The 27,642-nt window shown below is 51.3% G+C and overlaps 2 protein-coding genes across 7 annotated transcripts in view; both read left to right on the forward strand.

Annotated features, from left to right (window-relative positions):
• MICU1 (mitochondrial calcium uptake 1) overlaps positions 1-6,662 on the forward strand; it is an 88,514-nt gene extending 81,852 nt beyond the window's left edge. For all 4 annotated transcript variants that reach the window (XM_053984392.1, XM_053984395.1, XM_053984394.1 and 1 more), the window contains 2 exons: positions 3,988-4,077; positions 5,951-6,662. In XM_053984392.1, coding sequence (XP_053840367.1) covers positions 3,988-4,077; positions 5,951-6,114 — 254 coding nt within the window. In that variant the 3' untranslated portion in view covers positions 6,115-6,662. The remainder of the gene's footprint in view (positions 1-3,987; positions 4,078-5,950) is intronic.
• Positions 6,663-7,943: 1,281 nt separating this feature from the next.
• DNAJB12 (DnaJ heat shock protein family (Hsp40) member B12) lies at positions 7,944-25,133 on the forward strand. 3 transcript variants are annotated; one of them, XM_053984398.1, is made up of 9 exons: positions 10,498-11,498; positions 12,003-12,177; positions 13,057-13,202; positions 16,007-16,192; positions 17,519-17,598; positions 18,226-18,335; positions 20,992-21,164; positions 22,029-22,161; positions 23,305-25,133. In XM_053984398.1, the coding sequence occupies exons 1-8, from the start codon at positions 11,183-11,185 to the stop codon at positions 22,148-22,150; spliced, it is 1,308 nt and encodes a 435-aa protein (XP_053840373.1). In that variant the 5' UTR covers positions 10,498-11,182; the 3' UTR covers positions 22,151-22,161; positions 23,305-25,133. The 3 variants fall into 3 exon arrangements, with proteins under 3 accessions (XP_053840374.1, XP_053840373.1, XP_053840372.1); XM_053984399.1 differs by lacking the exon at positions 10,498-11,498 and adding an exon at positions 7,944-8,104 and having other exon boundaries at positions 22,029-25,133; XM_053984397.1 differs by having other exon boundaries at positions 22,029-25,133.
• Positions 25,134-27,642: the final 2,509 nt, after the last annotated feature.

Below are 27,642 nucleotides of genomic sequence, written 5' to 3' on the forward strand. Positions count from 1 at the left end.
CCTGAAAGGATTTTCTTTCATTTAAAAGTTTTCTTTCATTTAAAATACCAAGTCTGGGTGTGTTGCTGCTGCTCTGAGCCCTTTCTGCAGCATCCCAGAGGAGGTAATAGCCCAGCAAATCAAATATACTCAGTGCCTACAGGAAATTAGCATTTGTCCTGTCATGGAATATACATTTTCCCAGAATTTAGGTCTGTGTGCAGTTGGTAAATCAGTGTGATTGCTGTTTAATTATGTGCCATTAATGAGCTTGTGCAGCCACTGAGCTGGGAGTGTTTGTCTGGGGTAAGGGAACCTTCCTTGGGCAGGGATCAGATTTAAGTAAACCATAAATGGGGTGTGCCCTCCCAAAAGTGAAGCTTTCACAAGGTTGCTGGTTACAAACTAACAAATGTAAAAATTACCCTGGGATATGGACTAGGAAAAGGTTAGTATGTGTAATAAATTGCTGCTTAACAATACAGCAAACATTACTGTGATTTTAGAAGGGCTGTTTAAAATTTCATAGGGGAAAAAATGGCTGGTACCAAACAGCCAGAGCTTGACAACCTGTTTTCTGTGCTGAATTAAAGTTGCTTCTTCTTCTAAAAAGGATCATAAACCTGTATTTTAATGACCCATTTAAAAACACCCAGATTATTTGTTAGCCCATCTTTCATTTTCCCAGCAACATAATAGCTGTCATTCTCCTAAATCATAAGCATTCCTTAGAAGACTTCCCCAGCCTGGGCTCACAGCTGGAAGCAGGACAGGAACTGAATTTGGTGCTTATTCCCCTTTTAGGAGGGTATGAATTGCACTTTTTCTGGCACTGTGTGCAGCCAGGCTTTCCAAGCAGCCCTTCTGCCAGCAGAGAGCTGTGGGAGAACTCCTTTGGGGTTTAGGGTAAGGCATGGATGGGCCAAAGCATGGGGAGACAGCTGAGCCCACTGCTGATGTGTGCCTTGGAGCAGGGCTGGAGCCCCAGAGAGGTTCATGGAAAATCATTTTATTTGAATGATGCTGCTTGAAACGGCTGCAGAGTGGACAGGGGATCTGGAAGGGGGCAGAGGTGAGCTGGAACACAGTCATGGAATTGCTGCTTGCTTTCCTCTGCCTTGGAGAGGGATGGAAGAAGTCAGCCCCCCTGGAAGCACAGCTTGGATTGCTCCTCTGGAATAATGGCAGCGCTGGTAGTTGGGAGGGATCTCTGGAGACCCTGGTGTCCACCAGGATCCCTTGCAACCACTGGCCCTGGGCCACCTGCAGTCAGGTTTGGGATGTCTCCAAGGAATCTCCTTTCTTTCCATATTTCTGTCTGTGGATGTTGCACAAACAGCTCTGTCTTTAGTCTGGCAGCTCTGCTTTTTTTTTTTTTTCCCCCCTCCCTGATCTCCATGACTTTCTGTCATGCTCCCTTTGATGTCAAAACAGCTTCTGCTCAGCTGCAGGGCTGCAGTTTGAGAAGAGCAAGGAAAATGTGCTGTGCACACAGGATTGCACAAGGCTTATCCATCTCTTTCCTGGATGGGTGTTCCAGCATGTACTCATGCAAATGATTTGTAAAAAGTTAAATAGATTTTGGTAGCTAAACTGCCAGTGATAGCATCCAACATTTCCAACTGGGAGCCTTGAAATGAAATGTGTGCATCAACATGAGGGTGATTTCTGGGAGCCCAAAACACGTGTCCTGCCTTTCCATCCTGGAATGGCCCAGGGCAGGGAGCTCTGCTCCCATCACCCCAGTGCCATTTGGAAAACAAAGGCAGCAGCCCAGCTGTCCATCCTTTGGCCACATGTGTGATTAATGCCAAGTTGGAGGGAAGAAGGGAAGTTTGCCATCTGGCGAGGCTCTGGCCTGGAGCGAAGCCCCGTTTGCAGGCACTCAGTGAGGCATTGCTCACAGTGCAGTTCTGGGAATCAGAGTGGAAAAAAAGGATAACTGTGTCAGACTCTAAACTTGCATAAAATTACTCAGATGGCTCATTAAAGGAACCATTAAAGGAAGGGAGATACCAATGCATGAAATTTTAGAAGCTTTTCAAGATAGAAATGTGGAACTCATTTTTGATTATATGAAATCCAGGAGAATTTCTATCCCAGAACCCCAAACCTGGACAGGCTTTAAGAGATTTCCCCAGACAGCACTTATTTCATTTTGTGAAATGGTAAAGAAATTACTCCAGCAGGTTTGCTTCAATTTTATTTGCCTCCCTGAGCTACCTTGTGGTCTGGAGCATGTGTGTGGATGTGAAAGCAGAGACAATTTCCCTCTTCCTTGTGATTCCTTAAAAAACAGCACAGCACAGTCATGCAGCCCCTGTGAAGTCATTTTGGCATCAAGCAAGAATGATGGGATGGAGCTGACACTTGTGCAGTTGGATTAATAAGAGAGGAAGCAGGAACTGGTGGCCATGAGTGCAAGTTCCAGCTGGGAAAACTGTGGCTGTGAAAAATAAGCAGGAGGGGAGGGATCAGGAGTCTCCCTACAGAGATGGAAGGAGTGGGTAAAATCTCAGCAGAAAAACATAACTTATAATTAAAGGAATTAAGACAAGGGGCAATGGTTTTAAATTGAAAGGGGAGATTTTGATTTGGTGTTAGGGAGAAATTGTTCCCTGGGAGGGTGGGCAGGCCCTGGCACAGGGTGCCCAGAGCAGCTGGGGCTGCCCCTGGATCCCTGGCAGTGCCCAAGGCCAGGCTGGACAGGGCTTGGAGCAGCCTGGGACAGTGGAAGGTGTCCCTGCCCATGGCAGGGGTGGCACTGGATGAGCTCTAAGGCCCCTTCTAACCCAAACCAGTCTGGAATTCTGTGATGAAGAAATCATTCCAACTTTATTTTTTACATGTAAGGGTACCTAGGGCACCAGGAGGGGAGGATGGCACCAAAGTTGAAGCACCTTGAGGAGCAGTTTTATATTTACAACAAATTAAATGAAATTTGGTGTTGCTGTCTGAGGAAATACAGAGTAATAAGTGCTGACTGGAGCTACATCACTCATGGAGAAAAGGAATTTCACTGAAAAAGAATAATTACATGGGAAAAGCAGGGTCCTACTTGAGATTATATATATTTTACATATATACAATGCATCATTTCAATTTTCTCCTGCATGATTTAGTAAAAGGAGATGTTTTATGGGGCAAAGGATGTGGTGGTGGCTGTGAATTCTTCCCAGAAAGCCCCAGATTTCACTCATGGGAGCAGAAACAGGGTGGAAGGTACCAATAATGTAAACATCAATGAAAAAAACTCATTAGAAATATTTTATGCGGTTTGTAATTAATCCAGTTACGGTATATATTGGATGATTATTTTTTCCTTTTTGACACACTTAACTCCAAAATTCCTGAAGGACTGGGGTTGCAGAAACCCATAAGGATGCTGTGGAGGAAAGCAGAGGCTGTTTGTGGTTTCAGTCTGGTTTTGTGACGCACCACTTCCCTCTTTTCCCTTGCTCCACAGCTAAACATGGATCCCAGTTGCTGTGGATGGTGTTGTAGAGAAGCAATTTAAATACACTCATACCAGCTTAGTGAGGGGGCTTTTTTTTCCCTATTTGTGCAGCAAAATCAACTGCCTAACCCTGCCAGATTCATAGCTCCACGGATTGCCCTTTTCTAAAGGTGGGAATAAAACTCGTACTTGTTTCTCTGCTGCAAGTCTGGGGAGAAAAGGGAAATAATTCCTTACAACTCTTTATTTTATTGCAAGGTTAATCTGGTCTGCTCCCTGCGGGCAGGTGGGTGGGTTCATTCTGCAATTACTGGGTTGCAACAGGAAAAGCAGTTTTTGGAATTCCCAGTTTTTTGAATTCCCTGCTTGATAGAGTTGAATGCTTGATAGCATTCCTTGGAATGCTGTTCCTTGGAGCCGCCTCGTTGATCAAGCTTATTCCAGGCCTCTCTGAAGACACAAAGGCCGTTTTCCACGGAGGAACAGGAGTGTCCTGCTGTGGTTGGCACATCCTGCCCCCTGTGTGACCCTGTGCCCTCCCTGTGTTGCAGTGACCATGCAGCAGGTGGCCAGGACAGTGGCCAAGGTGGAGCTGTCGGACCATGTGTGCGACGTGGTGTTCGCGCTCTTCGACTGCGACGGTGAGTGAGCACCCCCACCTCAGCCAGCCTGGGAGAGAGTCAGTCCAGGGCAAGGAATCCAGGGGGAAAGGGCTCTTCTGGCCATGCTCTTTGTCCATGCATCTGTGGTGATCCCCTGTTGGATTAAGCTCTATTCTGACCCAGAGATGGGGCAACTGAGAGGCGTTTTAAACACTATTATTCCATTTTCAGTCTCATGAGAAGGGCGAGACCATACAGATGTTATCCTTCACACCATCACAATCAGAAGCAACTATTTGCTAATTACAATACACTGTAAGTGTTTCTTGGCCTATCAGCTTTAGCCACACCATGCTGTAAATGCCTTAAAGCCAATCATCTAAAATTACCCCTCGTGGGTCCCACTACAATGCATCTTTCATTGTTCTCTTTCTCCAAAGTATCCAGTCATTTTTACAAGGTGATCCTTTGAAACTTGTTTCTGGTTCCATTTCTCTCTCAGCAATGTCTGTCCTATTCCATGGCATTTCTAAGTCAGCATTTCTTATCTCAAAGTTTGCATACAGATGCACACTGTGTGAGCCTTCTGTCAGGCTTCGAGAATTTTCTATAAATCCATTTCCCACATTCCCCCTGCCCTTTTGGGAAGGGTATCCAATGGTACCCACCCTGTGAAATGTGGATGTTGGAGCACAGATGGGAGGGTTTGGTGTGCACACTTTGCTCCTTTCCCCCCCCAGAGAACTCCAGTTGGTTTAACAAAATGAACTGTTCTGCTCCAGTGTTGGAAACAAGCCTGTCTGAGGCTTTATCTCCAAAGTCCTAGACAAATGTCAGCTTAATTTTTAATTAATTAGTAGCAGCTCTGTGCCCTGCTGGGGAGCTGGCTTTGCAGAGGGTGTGAGTGCCCCGGGGTAGTTGTTGTCACACTGAAGCACTCCTGGCTGGATTTAATGGCAGTTACTGGAGTCTTGCCAGGTGACAGCAATCCCGACTTGGAAAGAAGGAAATCCTGCATTTGCCCAAAACTGCCAAACCAAAATCAGAGTCCTGGCTGGCACCCTGCTTCTCCAGCACAGTCGCCAGCATCTGGCAGCTCTGAGTGGCAGCACTGCAGCATAAGTATGAACATTTAAAATGTATTTATTTATTCTTTGTTGTCCCTCTTGGTTTCAGCCCCGCCTGCTCCTTTGCACCTTTCTAAGGTCACATCTCTGTTTTATTTTCCTCTGTGCTTCAGTACCACTGCTGTGATACAATCTTCACGCCAGATGATCAGGCTGGAGATTAGAGTGAGCTGAAGTGTATCCAAATATTCCCTGCTTGCCTTCTCTCAGAGGAGAATCTCCTAAATATTTTCATAGCAAATCTTCGGGGGGAAAGACTCTGGTTGCCAGAGGAGTCCCCCAAGGAAGAAACCAAGCAGAAAAGCAGGCCACAGACAACTTTTTATTATTATTATTTTGTTGTTTTCATTCCATCAGTGTTTACAGACATTAAAAACCTGCAGCACTGGAGGGAATTTTGCTCAGCCCTTGATAGTTTGCTGGAATTTTGCTTCCCAGTGGCTGCATTCTCCATAAGCTCATTAATCAGACCAAGAAATCTTCCCTTCTACTCCATTAGAAAAAATTGTGCACCCATAATTTCCTAAACCACTTAAAGCAGTGTTTCCTGGGAGGACAGGGACATTTGGTTTGCATTTGCTTTTCTGCCTCCTGCAAGCATCCATGGGGTTGGGATTTAAACTCTGTGGCTCGGGAACCCTTGCTCAGCAGGATATTTTGGGAGGTGGGAGCCAAGTGTGATCGCAGTTTCTGCAGGAAAGGACACTCATGGCTGCTACCCTTTAAAGTTATCATTTCAAGGAGGTTGCTGGTGGGTCTCTGATTGTTTTTCCTCCTTTTTGCAGGGAACGGGGAGCTGAGCAACAAGGAGTTTGTTGCCATCATGAAGCAGCGCCTGATGCGAGGCTTGGAGAAGCCCAAGGACATGGGCTTCACACGGCTCATGAGGGCCATGTGGAAGTGTGCCCAGGAGACAGCGTGGGACTTCACAGCTCCCAAGCAGCAGTAGCAGGGCTGGGAAGGAGCACCCGCATTCCCTGGATCAGCCCATGGGCACAGCGGGGTGGCACCAGGCTCTGGAGAGCCCAGGCTGGCTGTACCAGGAGGGTTTTGTCAATCCAAGTTAGAAACCCTGCCTGCTGTATTTGCTTGCTGCTGGCTCCTTCATACTCCTCACCCTCAGGAACAAGGAAAGGACTTCTACTGCCACCACCTGCACGGCATGATGTGCCCTGCTCCAGAGCTGGGCCCCAAATCACCTTTATTTAATGCTATGAGAAAATGGCATGGGGGGGGTTCTTTTGATTCCCAGACTGCTCCTGGGAAAAGCCAGGCAATTCCTGGATCCCAGGCCAGGATTTCAGCCAGCCAAAAGCTCCGTGCTGCACCTGCTGCAGGAGGGCAGCTAAAAGCAGTGGAGCTGCCTTGCACAAGGCTCCTGCTGCAGGAGCTCCCTAACTGATCTCCTGAATGGGGAATTGCACTGGGAAGGGCTGACAGGCATGGTTTGCCGGGTGCTGTCCTGTAAAACACCATGTAAAGATGTTGCTCACAGCAGCCTGCCTCTGTCTCTGCATTGCTCCAGATCCTCCCCCAAGGCTGGGGCTGAGGCACTGAAGATGGGGTGCTTTGGAAGGAGAGGGGGGGAACCTCCATGACTTTCCAGAGCTGGAAAGACAAAGGGGATCAATCACTCCTAGAATACTTTCCTTCCCCAGCACAGGAAGGACATGGAGCTGCTGGAGAGAGAAGCCACCAAGGTGATCAGAGGGATGGAGCAGCTCTGCTGGGAGGAAAGGCTGGGAGAGTTGGGATTGTTCAGCCTGGAGAGAAACTCCAGGGTGACCTAAATGTGGCCTTGCAGTGCCTGGAGGTGACAAGAAATGTGGAGAGGGAACATTGACAAAGGCCTCGAGTGCCAGGACAAGGGGAGATGGTTTCCCGCTGCCAGAGAGCAGGAATGGATGGGATACTGGGAAGAAATCCTTCCCTGTGAGGGCAATGAGGCCATGGCACAGGGTGCCCAGAGCAGCTGCGGCTGCCCCTGGATCCCTGGCAGTGCCCAAGGCCAGGATGGACACTGGGGCTTGGAGCAGCCTGGGACAGTGGAAGGTGTCCCTGCCCATGGCAGGGGTGGCACTGGAGGGGCTTTAAGGTCCCTTCCCACCCAAACCATTGTAGGATTCTGTGGTTCATACTGGGATATTGTTCCTGATCACTCCAGGCAGAGTGCTCTTCCTCTCCTCCCTCATTTCCCAGGCAGAGCCTGCTCCTTTGGGGTGGTTTGGGTGTGGGGTCCCTGTGCTGTCACTCCACAGACCAAGGTGGGAGTGCAGGATTGGCCCTTCCTGCCTCAGCTGTTCCTCCCTCTCCCCTGCCCGCTCCCCATGGCCAGCCTCCAGGAATCTGTCACCTGTCTCTGAATCCCTTTTTGGATTGAAGGTTGTTCCTGCCATCCGTGCTGCAGCTGAATGTGAAACGATGTGACACAGCGCCAAGCGGCCTCATCCCTCCTCAGTTGTCTCCTTCAGCCCGTCCCGGGCACGCTCCCTGCAGCCAGGACCTGTTCCAAAGGCTGGGAGCTCGATGAGGAAGCCCTGAGAGAATTCCTGAAGGGATTGTTAATCCTCTCCTGCGAGAGCAGGGTCCGGAGTGCCCTGTGGCGTCCCCTCCCCCTGTTGGGGGCCGGCTGCGGTCCCGCAGCTCTCGCCCCCCGGGCACTCCCCGCCTGTCCCCCCAAAGCGCCGCCGCCTTCCCGGCCCCCACAAGCCCTCAGCCGGCCCCGCCCGCCCGGGGCATGGCCACGTGACGTCATCTGCCCGCGCCCGGCCCCGCCCCTCCGCCCCCCCGCCCGGCCGCCGCCGCCATGGAGTCGAACCGGGACGAGGCGGAGCGGTGCATTGGAATTGCGCTGGCCGCCGCCAAGGCCAACCAGCCCGACAAGGCCCGCCGCTTCCTAGAGAAGGCGCAGCGCTTGTACCCCTCGCAGCGGGTCCGCGGTGAGCGCCGGCCCGGGGGCGCGGCGGGGGGCCCGGGGGAGCGCGGCCTGCGCGGCCGCCGCCGGACCTGACCTCTCACCCTCACGGCGCCTGCGCGGTGCGCGCGGGGCACGCCGGGAAGGCGAGTTCCCCGGGGGTCCCGGGGGTGCCCTGGGGTCTCGGGCTGCGGTACCGCCTGGGACCGGGTACCGATGGGCGGGGACCGGGTACTGCCGGCCCGCGGCCTCTGCCTTTAGCGGGGGCTCCCAGTGAGGAGAGCGCCGGGAAGGGAAGGGGGACCGGCTCCGCGCTGCTGTGGGACCCCTGAGCCGCGGGCACAACACCCGCTGCTGGTGGAGCAGCGCTGAGGGGAGGGAAGGAGCTTGGCAAGGCCAGGGAGAGGTTCTCGGGGGGCTTCGAAAAGCTCTTCTCCTCCTCCTATTCCTCCTTTCCTATTCCTCATATTCCTCTTCTCCTTTTCCTATTACAGTCCTTCTCCTGTTCTTCCTGTTTGTCTCCTCCTTATATTCCTCCTTTTCCTTTCCTATTCCTCCTCTCCTTCTCCTATTCCTTTCCTCCTGTTTCTGTCACTCTCCTCCTTCTGTTCTTTTCCTCCTCCTCCTGTTCCTCTCCTCTTCCTGTTTTCTCCTCCTCTTATTCCAGTTCCTCTCCTCCTCCCATTCCTCCCCTCCCTCTCCTTTTCCTCTCTTCCCTGTTCCTTCATTCCCCTCTTATTCCTTCTCTCCTCCTGTTCCTCCTCATCTCTTCCTCTTATCCGTCCTCTCCTCCCATTCCTCCTCCTCTCCTCTTCCTGTTCCTCCTGTTTCCATCGTGTTCCTCCTCTCCCTGTCCTGTTCCTGCTCCAGCAGTTGCCCACTGTCTGCACACAGACAGGCTGTGGCTGAGCTCACGCTCTCACACGTGTAACAAAACAATCCTCCAGGACTTTCTGCCAGATTTACGTTTGTTTTCATCATTTCCTGAAAGCTTTCATCCATATGGGAAGTGGTTTGTGAAAGCAGCCAAACTCCGTTCTTTCCCAGCATGTTCTTACATGGCTGAATATTATGCAAAGGGCTGAAGGTTTAATTTTTTTTTCTTTTTTTTTTTTTTGCTTTGACCTCATCTGAGTTTGGATTCTCTGGCTGAGCTTTGCAGCTTGTTTGCCCCAAGGCTTCCTGTAATCCTCTTTTTGGTTGCACCAGGCCTCCTCCCTCAAACACAGCGTGTGCTGTGGTGTGGTTTTCCTCCCCTCCCTTTCCTCTGGAATTTATACTTTGGTGAAATTACTGGGTAGGAAAAGTGACTTTTGGAGGAAGGCAGAGCCTGGTGGGGGGGGCAGCAGGGCAGGTTAATGTTAAACACAACATGCTAATTTGTGGCCAGACCCAACCAGGTTTCTCATCCAAGGACCCTTTGCTCCGTGTCCTGCTGGGTCTGGAGTTGGGAAATGCTGCCAGAGATCCCACGGTGGTCCCTGAGCCTCTGAGGAGCTCCTGGGAAATCTCTTCCCCAGGAGTTACCCAGGGTTTGGCAACACTCAGCAACGTGGCCTTGCTCAGCCAGTGCTGCAAACTGACCCTGGCTGGGCTTTTTGGGATCAGGGAAGGGTTTTGCAAGGGGATTGCAGCAAAAATCTCCTGTGTCAGGGCATGTTGGCTGAGACACAGTCACACTCTGGTCACCTTGAAGTGGGAGTTGGGGAAAATTTATGGGAAGTTGGGCAAGCGTTGGCTAATAAGGGAGGAAAAGTGCTCTGTGGCACGTGCTGGGGAAGAACTGAGTTGGCAGAACTGAAACCTAATTCTGCACTCTCTGCTTCTGAATTTGTGCTGTGCTGGGGCTGCTCAGAGGATGCAAAAAGCAGCAGGTTTGGGGCTGTAGAGCAGAATGGGACTGACCTGTGGCCATCTGTGGGTTTCTGTGCTTGGGTTTGGGAAATGCACTCAGGAGAGGGGGGATTCTGCCCCTCTGCCCCTGGGCTCAGGTGAGACCCCACCTGCAGAGCTGCCCCAGCCCTGGGGCCAGCACAGGAGGGACCTGGAGCTGCCGGAGAGAGCCCAGGGGAGGCACCAAGCTGCTGAGGGGGCTGGAGCATCTTCCCCATGGAGCCAGGCTGGGAGGGCTGGGGCTGCTCAGCGTGGAGAAGAGAAGGGTGTGTGGAGACTTCACAGCTCCTTCCAGGGCCTGAAGGGGCTACAAGAACATTTGAGAGGGATTTCATCAGGAACTGGGGTAGCAGGACAAGGGGAATGGCTTCCACTGGCAGAGTGCAGGGATGGGTGGGATATTGGGCAGGAATTGTTCCCTGGGAGGGTGGGCAGGCCCTGGCACAGGGTGCACAGAGCAGCTGGGGCTGCCCCTGGATCCCTGGCAGTGCCCAAGGCCTGGTTGGACAGGGCTTGGAGCAGCATGGGACAGTGGAAGGTGTCCCTGCCCACGGCAGGGGGTGGGAATGGATGGGCTTTGAGATCTCTTCCAACCCAAACCATTCTGGGATCAAAATCTCCTGGCAAGCTGTAGGGAACAAAGCCCAAAGGAGCAGGAAGGTCAATATGTGAGGGAACAGCCTCGTGAGGTGAAATTTAAAATCACCTGGCAGATTGCTCCCGGTTTGGAAGGAGCAAAACCAAAGACTGTAATTCAGTGGACGCTGAAGCATTGGAAATATGAGTGAGGGAAGAATTTACTTTTCTAAAATAAACTAATTTGAAATTTGTGAAGCCTCCAAGCCCAAAAGCTCACCCAGTGAGTTACTGCTCCTTAGCCCACTGTCCTTTGCATCCCTCATCCTGTATTGGCTTTTGGATTCCCGAGTGGATTTTTCTGCCCCCTCTGAGTGCTGGGGCCAGATAGGATATCTTGGCTCATCTCTTGGCCTGCAAGTGTTGTTTGCACTTGCCTAAAGAAGGTGATACCCCCATAGTGCAAGGTCTGTGGTGTGCAATCCATGGGAGGATTGGAACGTCCTTCCCAGTTCTAGGGTCTGGATAAAGGACTGCAAGCTCAGGATACTGGGGCCTGTGTAAATATCCTTGGCTGGGTTTCATTGTAGCATGTGTGCCTGTTCTTTTGGATGGGAGTGAAGAAATCGGTCCGATGCTTGGCCTAAAAAGCAGTTTTAAAAGATGGTGCTATGCAGCTGCCAGGGAAATGCACGATGGAAAGATGCTTGGAGTCTCCCTCCATTGTGTCACCTGGGTGGTTAAGCCAGGCCTGCATGTTTGTTCCCTCTTGACTGGAGAAGATGGAAAACAGTGCCTGAGCCTTGCAAGGAGCAAAAGAAAAGGGAAGGTGAATTTATACACCCCAGTACCTGAGAGGGAAGATGGGTTTCACAGCTGCTCCGACAGGAGAACAAAGCGCCCGAGTGAGGAGCTGGCAGCCAGGAGTGCTGCAGCTCTGTCCCCAAAAGGCGAGTGTCCCCGTGGGATTGGCAGCCCACAGAATTATTTTCTAAGCTCTTCTAAAGATACAGCATCGTCACATCGCTTCCCCAGCACTGTAGGCTCTCAAAAGCAGGGGATAAAGGAGAATAATACACTGTATGATGTGCTAGAGGACAAATTTGGACATGCTTTGCTGTCGAGGAGAGATGGAAGGGAAAAAAGGACAGGGATACACTGCTTTGCTGATCTGCTGTGGCTCCTGGACTGTCTGTCTGGGTGGTCCTGGGGTTTTTATGGAGGTTGTGTGTGTTGGGAGAAGCAGAATATCTTCAGGAGTGGCCCTCACATCTGGGTGAGAAGCAGCAGGAACTGAAAGATTACATGGGAGGGAGGGTGAGGGTCTTCCTGGGGAAGGCTGGGGGGGTCTTGGGAAGGTGGCACAGGTAAAGAGAAATCTCTTCATGGGAGAGCTGGAAGGGCAGGTTGAGCTTGGTGCTTTCTACTCTATGTTCTTGTTTCTCTCGTTTCAGTTCTGCTTGAGTCACTCAACAAGAACGAGCCGTCGGCCAATGGCCAATCCCAACCCAGGGAATCCACAAACCCTCAGTTCAGGAAAATGAGTGGAGACTTCCCATCAGCCAATGGAGAGGCTGGGGGGGAGGCCCCCAAGGGCTACACTCAGGACCAGCTGGATGCAGTGAAGAGGTTTGTGCACAGCTCCCTGGGGTATTTGTTTGACTCTATCACATGGTACCCGTCTGCTTTTCACAGTACTTTAAAAATTTCAGCTTTGAACCATATGGAATAGTGTTAAGAAGATGCCCAGGAGGATTTATAGCTCTAGCAGCCCTGGTAGGCAGCTGGCTCGTTTTCCAAACCCTGTTTCAAGCTTTCCTTTATTCCTTTCTCCCATTTGCCCATCCTGGAAACTGAAGGGCTGAACTGCAGGTTCTATCACTTGGTAAACTTTGTTTAAGGTTATGGGCATGGCCTGAATTGTGCAAGAACCACTTCAAGGGACTTGCAGGAATGTTTGTTACATCATCCACTTCTCCAAAAAGCTAGCCTGCTGGATTGTGTCTCATCACATGAGAAGCAGAAGCCTTGGCTGGGCTGAGTGTGCCCAGGAAGAATGGGCTGCACACCCTGGGCTGCTCCCTCCTTTCTCTGGAGTTCAGCTGATGCACGTTTTGGATCTGGGAATTAGCTGAGGAGAGAGTGAGGGAGGGGAAAGGCCAATATCCTCAGGTGCTGTAGTCCTTCCCAAACAGCCTCCAACACATGAGCATGATGAATGGGAAATTTATTTGCCAATCACATTCCTGTGTGGGTCTGAGAGGAGGCCCTTCCTCCTCCACTGGCCCGACTCGTTCTGTGCTGGTCCTGCCGGCACAGCCGGAGTGAGTCGGTGAAAACAGCTGGGTCACCTCTGAGGAGCAGGGGCTGAGTAATCCAGAGATCCCTGAGCAACATCCATCGAAACTGTGCTGCCTGAAAAGTCTCAGAGCTGACAAGGATTCAAGAGTTTTTATATCCAGGTTTTTACTCCTGGAACTCAGTGTTTGCTCCCCTCTCCCCTGGCAGGGTAAAGCAGTGCAAAGATTACTATGAAATTCTGGGAGTCAACAGAGAAGCTTCTGATGAGGACCTGAAAAAGGCCTACAGGAAACTGGCCCTGAAGTTCCACCCGGACAAGAACCACGCGCCGGGGGCCACGGAGGCATTCAAAGGTAAAGCCAGCTCCAGATTTGTGGTTTGCCCCCCACTCTCACTGAGCTGGGCTTGTGAGAACCCTTAAAAACAATCCTAGGAGTCAGGCAGAGTGAAATAAAGCTGCTCTTTGTGAAGCTGTCTCCCTTCAGAGCTGGTCATGTCATGACCAAAGTATGAGCTTAAAATAATAAACACAGGCTGGCATGTGTAGGATTCACCTCTGTTGGTTGGGTTAGGAGAAGCCTTCTTCTCTTTCTCCCAGCAGCCCTTCACTGTGTGTTGCTCCAACCTCCTGCCTCGTTGCTCACGAGCGAATTCTGTCAGGATTAACCCAGTTAATGTGTGCAGCACTAGAGGCAGACACAGGGCTCACAAACCCCTCAGGAGAAACATTCCAGGAAACACCCAACCATTCGTGGATGAAATTGGTGGATAGAAATCCCAAGTGGAAGTTTCTAGGGTAAAACTGCAGTAGATATACCAGTGAGCCCAGCCAGAACTCAGAAAAGGAGCTCTGGTTCTGTTGCAAAGAGCCCAATTCTCAGATCCTCTCTATAAATGCAGCAGGGTTCCTGGGTAATAAGAAACCTTAAAATTGGAGTAATTTTCCAAGAGAAATGCTGTTGCTTGGAACATATCTCATTTTCCCCTGCAAGCTATGGAAGTTTGATTATTATCATTGAGGTAAACACAGAACTCCTTGGTTCCAGTTGTACAGCACTGGTTTGGAAGCTGTTAAAATAATCTGATTCTGGCCACTTTTTAGAAGGAAATTCTTTACTCAAGACAGTGCTGAGGCTCTGGCACAGGCTGTCCAGAGAAGCTGTGGCTGCCCCTGTATCCCTGGAAGTTTTCTAGGCCAGGTTGGATGGGGCTTGAAGCAACCTGGGATATCGGAAGGTATCCCTGTCCATGGCAGGGTGGAACGAGAGGGTCTTTAAGGCACCTTCCACCCCAAAGCAGCCTGATTTTGGGAGTGAAATGCACGAGACCTTTGCTGAAGCAGGGAGCAGGGCTGGCCTGATGTGAGTGTACCGGTACAGTATTCAGGTGAACTCCTCACAGACGCAAATTCAGCAGTAAAAGTCTTAGGTAAGGTTTGTTCAAGCCTTTTAAGACTTAAATCCTTCCCTGATAAGTGTTAGCAAAGAGTGACTGACCCCCAGCTACTTGGGAGAGCCTCTGCTGGTGTGGGGGGCAGATGAAAGGACACCTGCACACAGGTATCAGCTCTGCCTGTGCAGGGCTGCTGCTCCACGGCTCATCCTTGGATCCCTCAGTGGCCAAAGGCAGGTTTCCTCACCTGTAATCTTGAATAATGATGTTTGCCCAAGGCTTTGGCAGGAGTTACATGCCAGAAGTGGAGCGTTAAGCAAAGTGCCCTTTATCCCCCACTGCGGGGTTATCTCCTCCAGGCCTTGCCTCCATGGCTTCCTGTCCTTCAGCCCCTGAGCTGAGCTGAAGTCCACCTGCTTGGTTCCAGAGGGTGAAGGGGGAAACGTGCCCTGCTGTGAGGATATGAGTTAATTTTTCTTTACGTTGATGTATTAGCTGAAGTCTTGGCATTCGCCTTCCCAGTGACCGCTGATAAGGTGATGTGCTGAGCCCATGTCTCAGTGTACAGTTCCAGCTGGCTGCAAGCTGTCTCGTGGCAGATCTGCATCACTACCTGTCTGCTCCTGGAAAAAGCCTTGAGCCTGGCTACTTGGAGCTAAAATCCTGCTTTGGAATGAGGCATTTCTTGGGCTTTGTCAGCACCAAGTCAAAGAGCAAACAAAGCCTGAACCGCTCCGTTGTTATTTCCCTTGTTCTTTCCAGCTGTGTGGTTGATACACTCTGAGTCAGTCCTTGTCCTCCAGCTTTCCTGCCTGGCTCTAGAAATGTTTGCTCTGGGTGCACTAATTATAACCAAGGAGAAGGAGTGTATTGACATTACATCCTCTGCCCTCCAAATCTCCACTCCAAGAAGAAACCGTACACCTCCATCTGACCATGGGGAAAGTGTCGAATCTTGGAGCTGATCTCAAATGGGCACGTTATCCCCCTTTTTCCCCTTTTCTATCCCTTCTGCCCTGCCTTTTACACACCAGGCAGCTGCTGCCATGGGCATTTTGGGTCCTTGCAACGCAGGGAGCCCTGGGGTGGCTTGGTACAGAGAGCAGTGGGAAGCTGGAATGTCTGGAGAGGTGAATACAGAAAGAGGAGGGTGGCAGGCAGACGTTCTGGGAAAAGGGCTCAAACTCCTGAGGCTGGAAGGAGAGGGACCCAGGGACCTGGCAGGGGTTTATTTCCAGTACATTTCCAGCCTCACAGGCACTGGTTAACAGTCCTTGTAATTATGCACCTTGCGTGTGGCATCTGGAAGTACTGAAACTCTTAGCTGATGGATGCAACTTCTGGCTAATGTTTCCTTAGCAGCTTTTATGGAAAGTTTTAAAGTCCCTTTCAGGGATTCAGCCTGAATTTAAATTCTTTGCAGTTCTAGTTGTAGGCTCTGACATTCAATTCCCTTAATACCACTTTTGAATAAAATTTGTCAACTAAAATTTTATTTCCCTACACAGCTGACAGGTTTCTCTGGGGACATGCACCAAATCTTTATCAGTCATAGCATAACTTTTTCATTTGAATTAATTAAGGAATTTTTCCCTGAGTGTGGTTTCCTCCTCCCTGGATTTGCCTGAGCCGTGTGCCAGGTACCCGTTGCAAAGACGTGGGTAGCCGAATCTCTTGCTTTGTACGATGAGAAAGGCAAATGCTGGCAGTTTGCAGGGCTGCAGGTGGGAGGAAGGAGCTAACTGCTTCCTCGTTGTCGCCGCAGCCATCGGGAACGCGTACGCGGTGCTGAGCAACCCGGAGAAGAGGAAGCAGTACGACCAGTTCGGAGACGAGAAACTCAACCCCGCCCGCCACGGACACAGCCACACCGACTTCCACCGCGGCTTCGAGGCTGACATCTCCCCCGAGGACCTCTTCAACATGTTCTTTGGGGGTGGTTTTCCTTCTAGTAAGCACCTTAAATCTGCATTTCTTGTGTGGGGCCTCATCCTTTTGGTGCAGTTGGGGTTCTTTAGGCTGGGCTAGATGAGGGGGTGTTCTCCTTCACGTGTGGCGGAAACACCTCGAGTTTCTTAAATGGTTCATCTTTGGAGAACTCAGCAACCATCAGAGCTGGACTTCTTCCCAGCCTCAGGTGTTTGTTGGCACGCTAGCAACGTAAGCTGCTGTTAGGTTGGGTTGAATGCTAGAACAAAAAGTGACTTGTTTTAAGGGTCATTGTGCAAATAATCCTGTTTTAAGGAAGGCTTTTCTGCCTGGTGGTTTTGGAATTTAAATCTTATCAGAGCAAACTGTGGTAACAGCTGGGCCTTGTTCTTCATCTCTGTCTACTCCACCACGCAGCTAGAACAGGTTCTCCAAGATCAGTGGCCGCTTCCTTCTCTCCCCTGTGTCCCATAAAACAAAGGAAAATAATATTTCTACAGCATAATTTAGACCTTGTGAATTGAAAAATAAATCTGTGTCCTGATCATGGCTTGGGGAGCAGGAAAGAATCTATTCCTTTACTTGCTCAAAAGACAGATTCCATGTCAGGAGAAGGGTATTTTGGAAGACTCCTTTGTATTTGTTCCAGCCATATCTGACTGGAAGTGGACTCAGGGCTTCTTGACCGCTGTGGACCAACTTGGGAAAAAAAAAAGGTTTCAGTTAAGAAAATTCACTCTGGTAGCTCTTTCCTGTCTGGAATCTAAGAACTAACACCCCAACACCACTGGCTCAAAAGCATCTGGAAGCCTTTTGCAGCATTTGTGCTCTGCCTGGCAGAGAGGCCAAGAAGCAACTCCTGCAAAAACAGCATGTTGCTATTTTAGCTCAGTCTCTTTTTCCCTTTCCTCACTGTCTCGAGAGAATTGAGGGCTGCTCTCTCAGCCTGGCTCCCTTTGTAGCTGTAGCTTTGACATTTAAAACAAGACATGGAAGAGCTTTGTTTGCAGGGTGGGAAAAATCCCAGAATTATTTCTAACTGGTTTTAATCTATTCCATCAGAAGGGAGAAGGCCTGTGCAGGGTGTTCTCTCTCTGTAGCTGACCCTGCTTTGGGCAGGAGGTTGAACTTCCTGAGGTCACTTCCAAGCTGAGTTTTCAAATGATCCTGCAAAATCTTGCAGAAGGAGCTCTGTGCCCACTCTGCACTCAAACCACCTCAGGAATATCCTGTTTCAGCCTGTAAGCAGGTGACAGGGATCATGGCCACCTTTTGTGGTCCCTCCCTGGCCAGCCAGCAGCACCCTCCACAGTGTGACTTTGGAGTAAGAGTTTTCTTCTTCCTTCAGGTAATGTTCACGTGTACAGCAACGGCAGGATGAGGTACACCTACCACCAGAGGCAGGACAGGCGGGAGCACCAGGGGGATGTAAGTGGAAAGCACCTGGGATCTGGGAGGCTGGAGGTTTTCACAGCACATCACTGGGTGCTGGTTCCTGTGCCTGGCTTGTGAAACAGTCCTGCTTGTTGCCACCCTCCCAAACAGAAAGCTGGAGTCAGGGTTATTATGGCTGTTGTCTGGGCAGAGCCAATTTTATTGTAAAAAAACAGATAAGAACTTCCTGAATATTTTTATCTCAAGCTTAAAGGTGGAACTGAAGGGAGCTTGGGAGGTGAGAGAGAGGGGGAAATACCTTCATGTGTCCAGCACTGAAAAGGGGAGAAGGCCATCCATAAAACCAGTCCTGCTCACTAGTTTGCTCTAGAAAAACGAACTGTGGGCATGAGGCTTTTGGAATTCCATCCCAAGGCTCCCCCTGGCAGTCCCCTCTGCCCATTGTCACATCCAGAGAAGAGCCAGGGGGTTTGGACCTTCGGGGTCACGCTGTCCTGTGGGCTGCTGGGTTCCCCCCAGCTGTTTTGGGCTATTCCCTGTGAAAAGCAGGAGAGAGGAGGTTGTGTTGGAGCACTGGGAGGGAAGGAGGAAGGGAGGTGGACAAGGGATCCTTGTCCAGCTGTATGGGTGGCACTCCACTGTGTGTTTCTGTTCCCTCAGGGTGGCCTGGGGCTGTTTGTCCAGCTGATGCCCATCCTCATCCTGATCATCGTGTCTGCTCTCAGCCAGATGATGGTCTCCAGCCCACCCTACAGTTTGAGCCACAGGCTGTTAGTACCCATTCCTCTAAAACTTACCTACATGGGGAGGAGGTGGGCTCTGGAGGGGTGTGGTGGGGCAGGGATCTTGCCTCTGTTCTTCCTTTGGTTTTTTTTTTTTTTTGCTTTATCTCCTGACCCCATTGCTCCTGCTGCCAGTGGAGCCTCTGTGGTTCTCAAACAGCTGTGAGATACAAGGTGCAGGGAAAGTTGGAGGGTGCTCACTTCCCTAATGGAGAGAGTTCCTTGTCAGGGACCTTCTGGAGTCCATCCCCACAGCTGTGTCTGTCATGGAAAGGGACAGACAAAATGGTCTGGGGAGGCTGCAGCCCAGCACTGAAATCCCATGTGGAAAAAATTGAGATGTAGAGTGTGAAAAACAAAAGCCACGTTCTCCATGAAAGCCTTAGTACAACACAGTAGAGAAAGAGGGTAAGGAACAAAAGACACTCCCAGAGAAGTCCCCTGTTTCTGAACTCTCATCTTGCCATGAAATAGCTTTGGCCAGACACTGAGGATGTGAAAGTGAAACTGCTCTGTTCTAGACCCTGTGGAAATGCCCCATCTGCTCCCTTTGGTGACTAATGGAATGTGTCCTCATTCTTAGTCACTTTGCAGTGCTAACAAAGAGTGGGAAAACAGGCTTGATTTCTGTCTGCTTGCATCATTCTTGGCAAACACTTAATACATGTTCGGTGTGAGTTCCTTATGTGCATTTAGAGAGGACAGACCTGGTTGCAGCCTGGTGTTCCTGCCTATTTTCACAGGTAGCAATGTTTGCCATTGGTCATAGAATCCCAGAAGGCTTTGGATTGGAAGGGACCTTAAAATTATCTTGTTCTACCTCCTGCCATGGCCATGGATACCTCCCAGGTTGCTCCAAGCCCCGACTAACCTGGCCTTGAACAATTCCAGGGGAGGGGCATGATGTTAAATACTATAAAACCCAGCTTAGCTTTCAGATTCAGAGTAAAGACTGTGACATTGGTGCTTGGGACCAAAAGATGGGGTGGTTTTGGCACAGTTAAGGGTTATTCTGAGAGGGTGAAGGCTGTTGAGCTGGCATTAGCATTGTAAAACTAAGCATTATACACATGCACCAGTTTGGTTCATACTGGTGAAGAGTTTGTGGGGTGAGAAGACACTGAGGGAGGGAGCATTTAAGTGGGCAGGGATTTGCTTCCAGCCTTGCCAGCTACCAGAGGAAGCCGTCCCTGAGCCTCAGATGTTTCTCTGCTGCCCCATTCCCTGTTCCCTGTGCTGTCCCTGTCTCTGCATGCTCGGGTAGCAGTAAGCAACCTGATTTCCAAGCCAGGATTTGGACAAGGGTGGAAAGTGAGTTCATCCAGTCCTGCCACAGCCTTCCCGAGCAGCCAGGATGTTTGAGCTGGAATGAGGTGGTGCAGGGCCGGCAGGAGGAGCTGCTGCATCACTCACTGCCAGCTCCTCTGCCGGGAGGGAAGGGAAAGCTGTGCCTCAGCTCAGTGAGCAGGGCAACAGAAGCTTTGAACCCACAGATTTAAATGCCACTCCTCCACAGTGAAGGTGTCACTGAGGAGGGCAGAGACCTAAAGAACCACTGTTACCTTTGTAAATCTCTTCCAAAAAGGATCTTCCTGCTGGAAGAGCTGCCTAGCTCTGGGCCTGATTATTACTGTTCAGTAACACCTCATGGAATTGGCCTGACTTAATTGCATGTCTGACTGCAGGTGACAGGTTTTTTGTGCCCTGATTTTCATGCTTCATACCCCAGTGTGCTGCTGCAGCCCTGCCATTCCCAGTCCTTCTCCTGTGAGGGCACGCTCTGTAGTCCATCTTTATCCAGGAGAGGAATATGAGCTTTGGGAGAGCTCAGGGCTCTGTCTTGGCAGGGAAAATAGTGAACTTGGTTTTTTCTCTGCCTTGAGAAATCCCAGCAGAGCTCTGTGCTCCCGTTCAGTCCTTTCAGTTACCCGGCACTGGGCCTTGGTGAAACGTGCAGGAGTCCTGGGATCCCACCTGTATACTCTGATAACAGACTGAAGGGTGAGCTGGATGAGTTAATGTTTATACCTGGCTTAAGAATCAGGCTGGTTTTAAATCAGCAGCAGCAGCTGGTATTTATTACAGGGAACTTCAGGCACGTCTCCAGGTGGAGCCATTCCTGGCAAATCGAGCATTTGGGCCCAGCTCTTGTGTTACAGCTCACACACACGCCCTAGGGAGGATCTCTAGGTTTGCTGGGGTGTCAGGGGAAGCAAGAGCAGGGCTTTGTCTGAAATGCAAATCCACAGGGCCAGGGGAGGAAGAGATTTCCTTCTGGAAAGTGCTTTCTGTGCTGGTTGATGCAGGCCGGGGCACAGAGCAGGTCCCATCTTGTGAATGGAGGAAATCACAGATTTAATAATTTAATGAAAATTCCAGGGAACATTTTATTTTAAGTGGGTTTGGGCCCTGGGCAGTATGTCTTAGAGTTATGTCTGTATTCAGAGCTCTGCCCACCTTGCTGGAGGCCTGGCAGCTTCTCTCATTTCCACCAGAAATGCTGCTCCCTTCCGACCCTCCAAGCCGGTGGCTAGATAGGGGTGAGGGATGTTTCCTGCTGTTTGGAATCACATCACCTGAGCTGGGGGCTTTGCTGTGCCCTTGAAACGTGTCCTATACTGTTGTGCTCTCGTCCCTGCACCAGGTCTGTGGGTCACACACACAAGAGGGTCACAGAGCACTTGAAAGTCCCCTACTACGTGTCCGAGAACTTTGCTGAGGAGTACACGGGCACGAACCTGAAGAACGTTGAGCGGAGCGTGGAGGACGACTACATAGCAAACCTTCGGAACAACTGCTGGAGAGAGAAGCAGCAGAGTGAGTAGTGGGGGGTCAGGAGCTGCTCCATGGGGTGGCTTTGGAAAGGTCTTTGAGGACTAAGTTGTGCTGAAGTTATACTTTAACACGGTGCCAGCACATTTCCTGTGTTGTTGGCTTTGTTTTTTCCAGTCTGTGACTTCATGACAGGCCTGGTATGTGGGGGTTTTTTGTTTTGTTTTGCTTTTTAATGCTGCTGCAGAACTGGTCAGACAAGAGCTGTGCCCCAGAGGTTCCCCTGCCATGTCAGCAGGATACCTCTGATTTCCAGTGGAGGGGGAAGGTAGAACCTCTGGGATCCCTGATAGCCCTGCCTGAAATGTCAGTTGGTCAAGGACAATGTTGGAAAGTCTGCTGCCCATGGTGTCATGCGTCCCACATCCCACCCCTGCTCCGAGGGCTGCGGGGGCTGATGATCCAGCCAAATATCCTGGCTGCAGAGGATGGTGAGGGCAGCGAGTCCAGGGGCAACCTGTGTGCTCTGGCTGCTGTGATGGTCACGGCTCTTGGAGCAGTGGCTGGGGTAGGGTTTCAGCGCTGGAATGCCGGAGGGGCTGTGATCGTCCCTGGGCGGTGCCAAACGCTCGGAGCCCTGCTGGGGTAACCTTTGTGTGGGCTGCCCGTGCCCCTCCAGGGACCGGAGCCGGGTTCCCTTGGCTTTTCCCGGGATGGATGAGCTGTCAGCAGCTCTTACGCCCATCCTGTCCCGAAGGGCGCGGGGCATTTCCTCATCCTCATCCTTTGCTTTACCTTGGACACAGCTGGAGGTGCCTCCTGTTCCCAGCAGAGCCGGTGGGGGAGCAGGGCCTGGCGTGGGATTCTCTTCCAGAGGGCATTCCTGACACTGAGCTTTTCCCTTTGCAGAGGAAGGCTTGTTGTACCGGGCACGCTACTTCGGGGATTCGGATCTGTACCAGCGGGCACAGAAGATGGGCACCCCCAGCTGTAGCAGACTGTCAGACGTCCAGGCCTCCCTGCACGGATAGTCCCAGCCCAAGTACAAGCCGGGAGCAGGGAACCGTAGTGCTTTTATCACTGAAATCCCTGATTGAGACACAGCCCTCCAGGAGTCTCCTCGGGGTGCACACATGCAGCCTCCCCTCCGATGGGCGCTCCCTCGTTAATCAGGAATTGATTTGGTTTAATTTGCATGTCGGCGCCCTCGGCTCTCTCCAGGCTCCCTGTTTTCTGTGGCCTCTAGGAACAGGGCAGAATCCCTTGGTGAGGTTGGAAGTTTCTTAGGTGCTGTGGCATCCAGCCCCCACATTTTAATGAGCCCTTGTTTTTAGTTGCTTTGTTGTCTGTTTTGCTGGGAAGGCTGTTGGCCCTGGCACGTGAAGCAGTGCGGTGACAGGGAATGGAGTCCCACCCAACAGATGTTCCTTGTCCCCCCTCCCCGTTGCCTTCCCATTCAAGGAGAACAAAGCAAATGTTCCCAGCAGGTTGTAGAAGTAACTTACTGGGTTAAACTGGCAATCAAAGTACAAGCAGCTGGAGGGGGAGGTCTGGAAGACTGGGGATTGGAGAGCTTGGATTAAGGAAAGCACAGATAACACATGTGTGACCGGATGTGCTGGGAGAACTACACCAAAATAATGAAAAAAAATTGCCACAGGGTTTGGAGTCCTTTTTCTGCAAAAATTTTTGGGCTGATTTCGCCTACCAGGCTGGGCTGCCTGTGAAATGTGCAGATCCCACTACCCCAGAATTATCTGAGCACAGGATTTCTATAGAAAAACTCCTGGGTGAAGCTTGTTCCAGGTGTTGCATGGACACCATTCCGGCTCACAGGGACTCCTTGAGGATGTTGGCCACTGAGCTGCTTGATTTGCACTTTTGGGGGGTGTTTTCCTCGGCATCTGAAAGTTTGGCCTTTAAAGCAAATCCTCTGGGGCACACTGGGCTTTTTTTTTTAGTGTGTATCCTGGTTTTGGATCCGTTCTTATCTTGATCCGCCCGCTCTCTCGTTTGGATGACTGCGCCTCTTCTGGTGTTAATTACCTGCTTTTCTTTAATTCCCTCCCTGCACCCGTGGTCTGGAAAGAGCCTGGAAAAGCTGCTGCCTGTGCTGTGGGGTGGGGAAGCAAGGGGGAGTCACAGATTGGCCGGAGACTGACACCGCCGCCGCTTTTGTTCCCAGAGCGTTGAAACGCCTGAAGACTTCTGGGGAAGTGCACTGAGCCAAGGTGACAGACTCTGCTATTTAAAAAGAATCAAACCTTATCTTAAAAATGGAATTGGAGAATTAGCAACGCACAACTGCCCCTCTTTCTTCTCTCTGCCTCTCTCTGACGATCGCAGGCAGCGCTTGGGACAGGAAATCCAGCTCTTGTCTTCATCCTCCCCTTCCAACACCGCTGGCGTGCTCCCAGGATCCCACAAGGATCCCACAGCCCCTGGAACAGACACACAGAGTGTAAAATAACCCAAACTAACTGCAGAAGCCGTGAAGCAGAAGGAGAGACCCTTTGCTGCTGCCAATGGAGAGAGAAGTGGGATTTTGTTGATAAAAGAAGATGCTGAAGAAAAAGAAAAGAAAATATAATCTATTTAGCATTAATTTATAGCTGTATATATGTTGTACTTTTAAACTATGCAGGGGTTGGATGATTAAATTATTCTGGTTTCTGCCCGTTTTGGGGAGCAGAGCGGTGGGAAGCGTCTCTGTCCACAGCACTTTCCTGCCTGGAAAACAGGAATCCCTTTGCAGTTGCTGTCCTTTGCTCCCAGGAGGATGTTCTGCAGATGGGGACATCCATACACCTGCTCCTGGGGTTTTGATAAAACCAAACCCCAAATGTGCAGGGGGTCACAGAGAACGGGGGGAGCCTGTCCAGAGCCATGGATCTGCAGCGTCGGCAGAAGCCGCAGGATCAGCTGAGCGCCGGCGTCGCGCTCAGGATGGGAAGGATTGTCCTGGATGGATTTTGCTCGTCAGTCTTTGGTTAATTTGTGCACGTAAATCCTTTTTCTGCCGAGTCTGCTCGAATTCTGCCTGGTAATCAGCGTGCTCCGTGCAGAGAGGGCTTTCCAACAGCCCTTTGTTGGGAGGTTTTGTGCTTGGGTTCCTCACCCCCACCAGCCACCCCCCAGCGCTCCCGGGTGCAGCCTGGCCCTGGCCTTCACACCCTGTCTCGTGTTTCCTGCAGGACACCTGGAAAAATACCACAAATCCATAAGGAACAAAGTATTCTGTTGGAAGAAGTTCTGCTGGGGGAGATCAGGGAGTGTCTGATCTGCCTCTGCCTGCCCCACCAGAGGCAGGACCAGTGTGAGGCTGCTCCAGGTGAGGAGCCATCTCTTGGAATCAAAGCCAGCACGAGCAGAGCCACCTCCCATGGAATAAACTGGATTATTTAACTTTTTTAATTTTTTTTTTTTTTTTGCTGCTCTGCAGCTCTTTTGTGTCTAAAGACATTTCCAGTGAAAACCATCCCCTGGCACGGTCAGGGGAGTGAGCTGGGAGCACGGCAGCTTCCGGGTGGGCTGGCAGAGGTGGTTTTATCCCGTTGTCCTTAGGAATCCATGCACTCTGTCTTGGCTGTTTATTTATTTTGTGAAATCTCAACCTCCCGTTGGCTGCAGGCCCTGTTATCCCACAGCCACCGTGGCTTGGACTTGATTTTAGGGGGTTTTATTATTTCTTTTTTTTTAATGGTTCCTCCACCTTTCAGAAGAAATTGGGTGGAAGTTCAGGATTGGAAATGGCGCTCGATAGAGGCACAGGGATGAGGGGACGGGGTTAAACCAAAATCCTGCTCGCAGAAGGAGCTGGATGTGTTGCCCAGTGGCATTCCCTGCCCGGAGCCTGCCTGCCAAAACCTTCAGGTTATTTTTCCTGGTAGATACCCATGGATCATAAGGAGGGAGAAGGCATCGATCCCAGTGGAAGCTCACAGAGGCTGTATCTCTCAATTTAGAGTCAATTATACAATTGTACATCTATAAATAAATGTTTATAATGTGAAAGGCTCTGGCTAGGTTGGTGTCCTGTGGATCCCTGCTCCAGCCAGCTCTGATTTTGCAGCTCCTCTGCAGTGGATGGAATTTGGGGTCTTTGCCATCCCAGTGGCTGAGAACTCTGTCCCTGTGGGGGCTGCCCTGAAATGGCAGAGGGAAGGACAGGGAGGGGATGGAGAGGATGTGGTGCCCCTGGCAAGGTGACAGCAAATACCCAGCAGGACACCTTTGCTTCAGACCCGTTCTGCTGGGATGTTCCCAGAAAGGCCTTCCTCCCGTCCCATTAGCCCCACATCCTCTGGCTGAGCCTTGTTCTCATCCTAGGATGCCACCGGGCCTGGCAGCATTACCCTGGCATTGGAAGGTGCCCTGTGGACACGATCCCCATCAGTGGGCAGGAAGACTCAGGCTGCCTTTGTTCTGGGCAGAGACACTGACTTGGGTGCCCTTCCTGCTGGCAGTGGCTTGGAAACTGCAGGCTGCTGGCCCCAAAGCCTCGGGGCTGGATTTGCGTGGGTCTCTTTTCCTCCCCAGGCCCACACACCAAAGTGTTGGAAGCTTTAGATGGGAATTTCCCCCTTCTCCCCCTTCTCTCAGAGGGCAAGGGTGGGAATTTCTCCCCTTTCCCTTTTTTTCCCCTCCTCTCAGAGGGCAAGGGTCACGTCCCTGCCGTTTCCCCTCTGGCGGTGAGTCAGCCCTGCCGGCACGGGGCACATCCACAGCCCGGGTTTTGGGGTGGTTTTGCTGCAGTTCGGGTCATTCCCAGCCCGGAGCAATGGGAGACACTCTTGAATTTCAGGGTGTGCTGGTCCCTGCCCACTCACCAAAGGTGTGAGTGGTTTGAGCTGCCCATTAGCTCGTTAGCCCAAGCTTTTAATTGGAGTGGCTGCCAAAGGCAGGGAGGCATCAAAGGAAGGCAGGTGCTCCAGGAACATCTTCGTCTGGCAGGTAGGGAGCCAAGGGGATCCCTCTCCCCCCAGTCATTGTTTTTGGTAGCAAAAACAGGAGGGTTTTGCGTTATCCTGGGATTTAAACCCTCATTTGCCTTATTGCTGCTGATGCCCCCAAAAATCTCCCTTTCCTCTGCTGGCACCTGGGATCCCTGGGCTGATGCTGGTGCCACAAATAGCCCGACTCTTCCCAGGTCCCAAAATATCCCTTTGCGTAACCCACTGCCCTGGGAGACATTTGATCCAGCCTCCCTGGAAGCTTCTGCACCTTCCAGGGAGCTACCAAACCCCAGGGACCTTGAGACACCCCCAAATTTCTCATAGAAAAGCCATTTTGCTATAAATAAAAGCCTTCATATCTGGGGCTGTGACTGGGGCGTTCCAGGGCCCCGTGGTCCCACACGGAAGGTGTTGCTGGGCACCCCCAGGACAGAGGCTGTGCCATTGCTCTGGTTGGCTTTTGAGCGTTTTGGTGGGGTTTTCTTTCTGTCTTCTTAGTGTGATAATTTTTAAAAAATGGATGTAGAGCCCCTCGCCTTCCCTGAGAGTGACTGGTGGGGGGGATGAGCAGGGGTCACGCTGCTGCTGGCAGCACGGGAGCAGGGCCACCCCTTTAGGAGCTGGGTGTTTAAAAAAATCCACGTATTTCTGGAGCTGTAAATAGCACTCCCAGGCTCGGGATGCCTCGGCAGGGCTGACGGGCGGTGCAGCCCCAGCTGAGCCGCCGGCGGTGCTGCCGTCACCGTAAATCTCCTGCTGCGCCCTGGGATCAACGCGCTGCCCAAGGAACTTGGGCTTTGCAGTTCCCTTCCCACCCCCTCTCAGTGTCTCCAGGGGTGGGTTTGTGCTGGATGACCCCACAGGGGCTGCCCCTCACGTGAGGGGGGGATGCTCTGGCATGTGATCCTTTGAGAAATGCTCCAAACCACAAAATTTTAGGGGAACTCCCCCCTCTTTGCAAGCGTGTGTGTGTAAAGGTGCATTTCCAGCTGTGCGAGCCTGGCACTGCTTGTTGCCCTGACTGCTGGTATTTACACCAGTGAGCAGTCTCTGCTCCCAACACTCCAGTTATGGGTCATTCATGTCGAAAACAAGGTTTTTATGGTGAAAATTCTCATCAAAAAGTCACTGTTTGTCTGTCCACAGCGATACAGTTTGTCCACAGCAGTATTACAAAAAATAAAACAAACAAAAATCAAACAACCCAAGGCTGAGCCAGAATGAGCTCACATGTGAATGGAAATGGCTTTTCAGGCTGGTTTTATCCCCCCACACCTTCCACGGGCTCCTCGTTTGCCAAGCAGCTTTAATTATCCTGGAGTGAAAGCCTCTTCCCCGAGGCCTCTTAATTGCAGGTTTGGGTAATTGGCCTGTGTGTTGCAGAGTGTGTTTGGAGCTGGGCTCCCCCCCCGGCAGGTGTGCCCCTCCTCCTCAGTCCCAGTTTGAGCCTGTTCTCCTGGGTTTCTGCCCCAATTCCCCACCGCGGCTGCCAGGGGACGAGCAGCAGCCCCTCGCTGGGGGTTGGGGTGCTGCTCGCTGGGCCTGACTCAGCCCCCCTGAGTCACAGC

This window comes from Vidua macroura, chromosome 8 (assembly GCF_024509145.1).
Source record: "Vidua macroura isolate BioBank_ID:100142 chromosome 8, ASM2450914v1, whole genome shotgun sequence".
Lineage (NCBI taxonomy): Eukaryota > Metazoa > Chordata > Aves > Passeriformes > Viduidae > Vidua > Vidua macroura.

What these genes read in the sequence shown, in the direction of transcription:
- DNAJB12 (XM_053984397.1), top strand. Translation starts at nt 11,183, where the DNA reads ATGCTTGGCCTAAAAAGCAGTTTTAAAAGATGGTGCTATGCAGCTGCC. An exon ending in TGCAGCTCTGTCCCCAAAAG is followed by an intron (nt 11,499 to 12,002) that starts GCGAGTGTCCCC and finishes CTCTCGTTTCAG; the next exon opens with TTCTGCTTGAGTCACTCAAC. An exon ending in TGGGGGTGGTTTTCCTTCTA is followed by an intron (nt 16,193 to 17,518) that starts GTAAGCACCTTA and finishes TTCTTCCTTCAG; the next exon opens with GTAATGTTCACGTGTACAGC.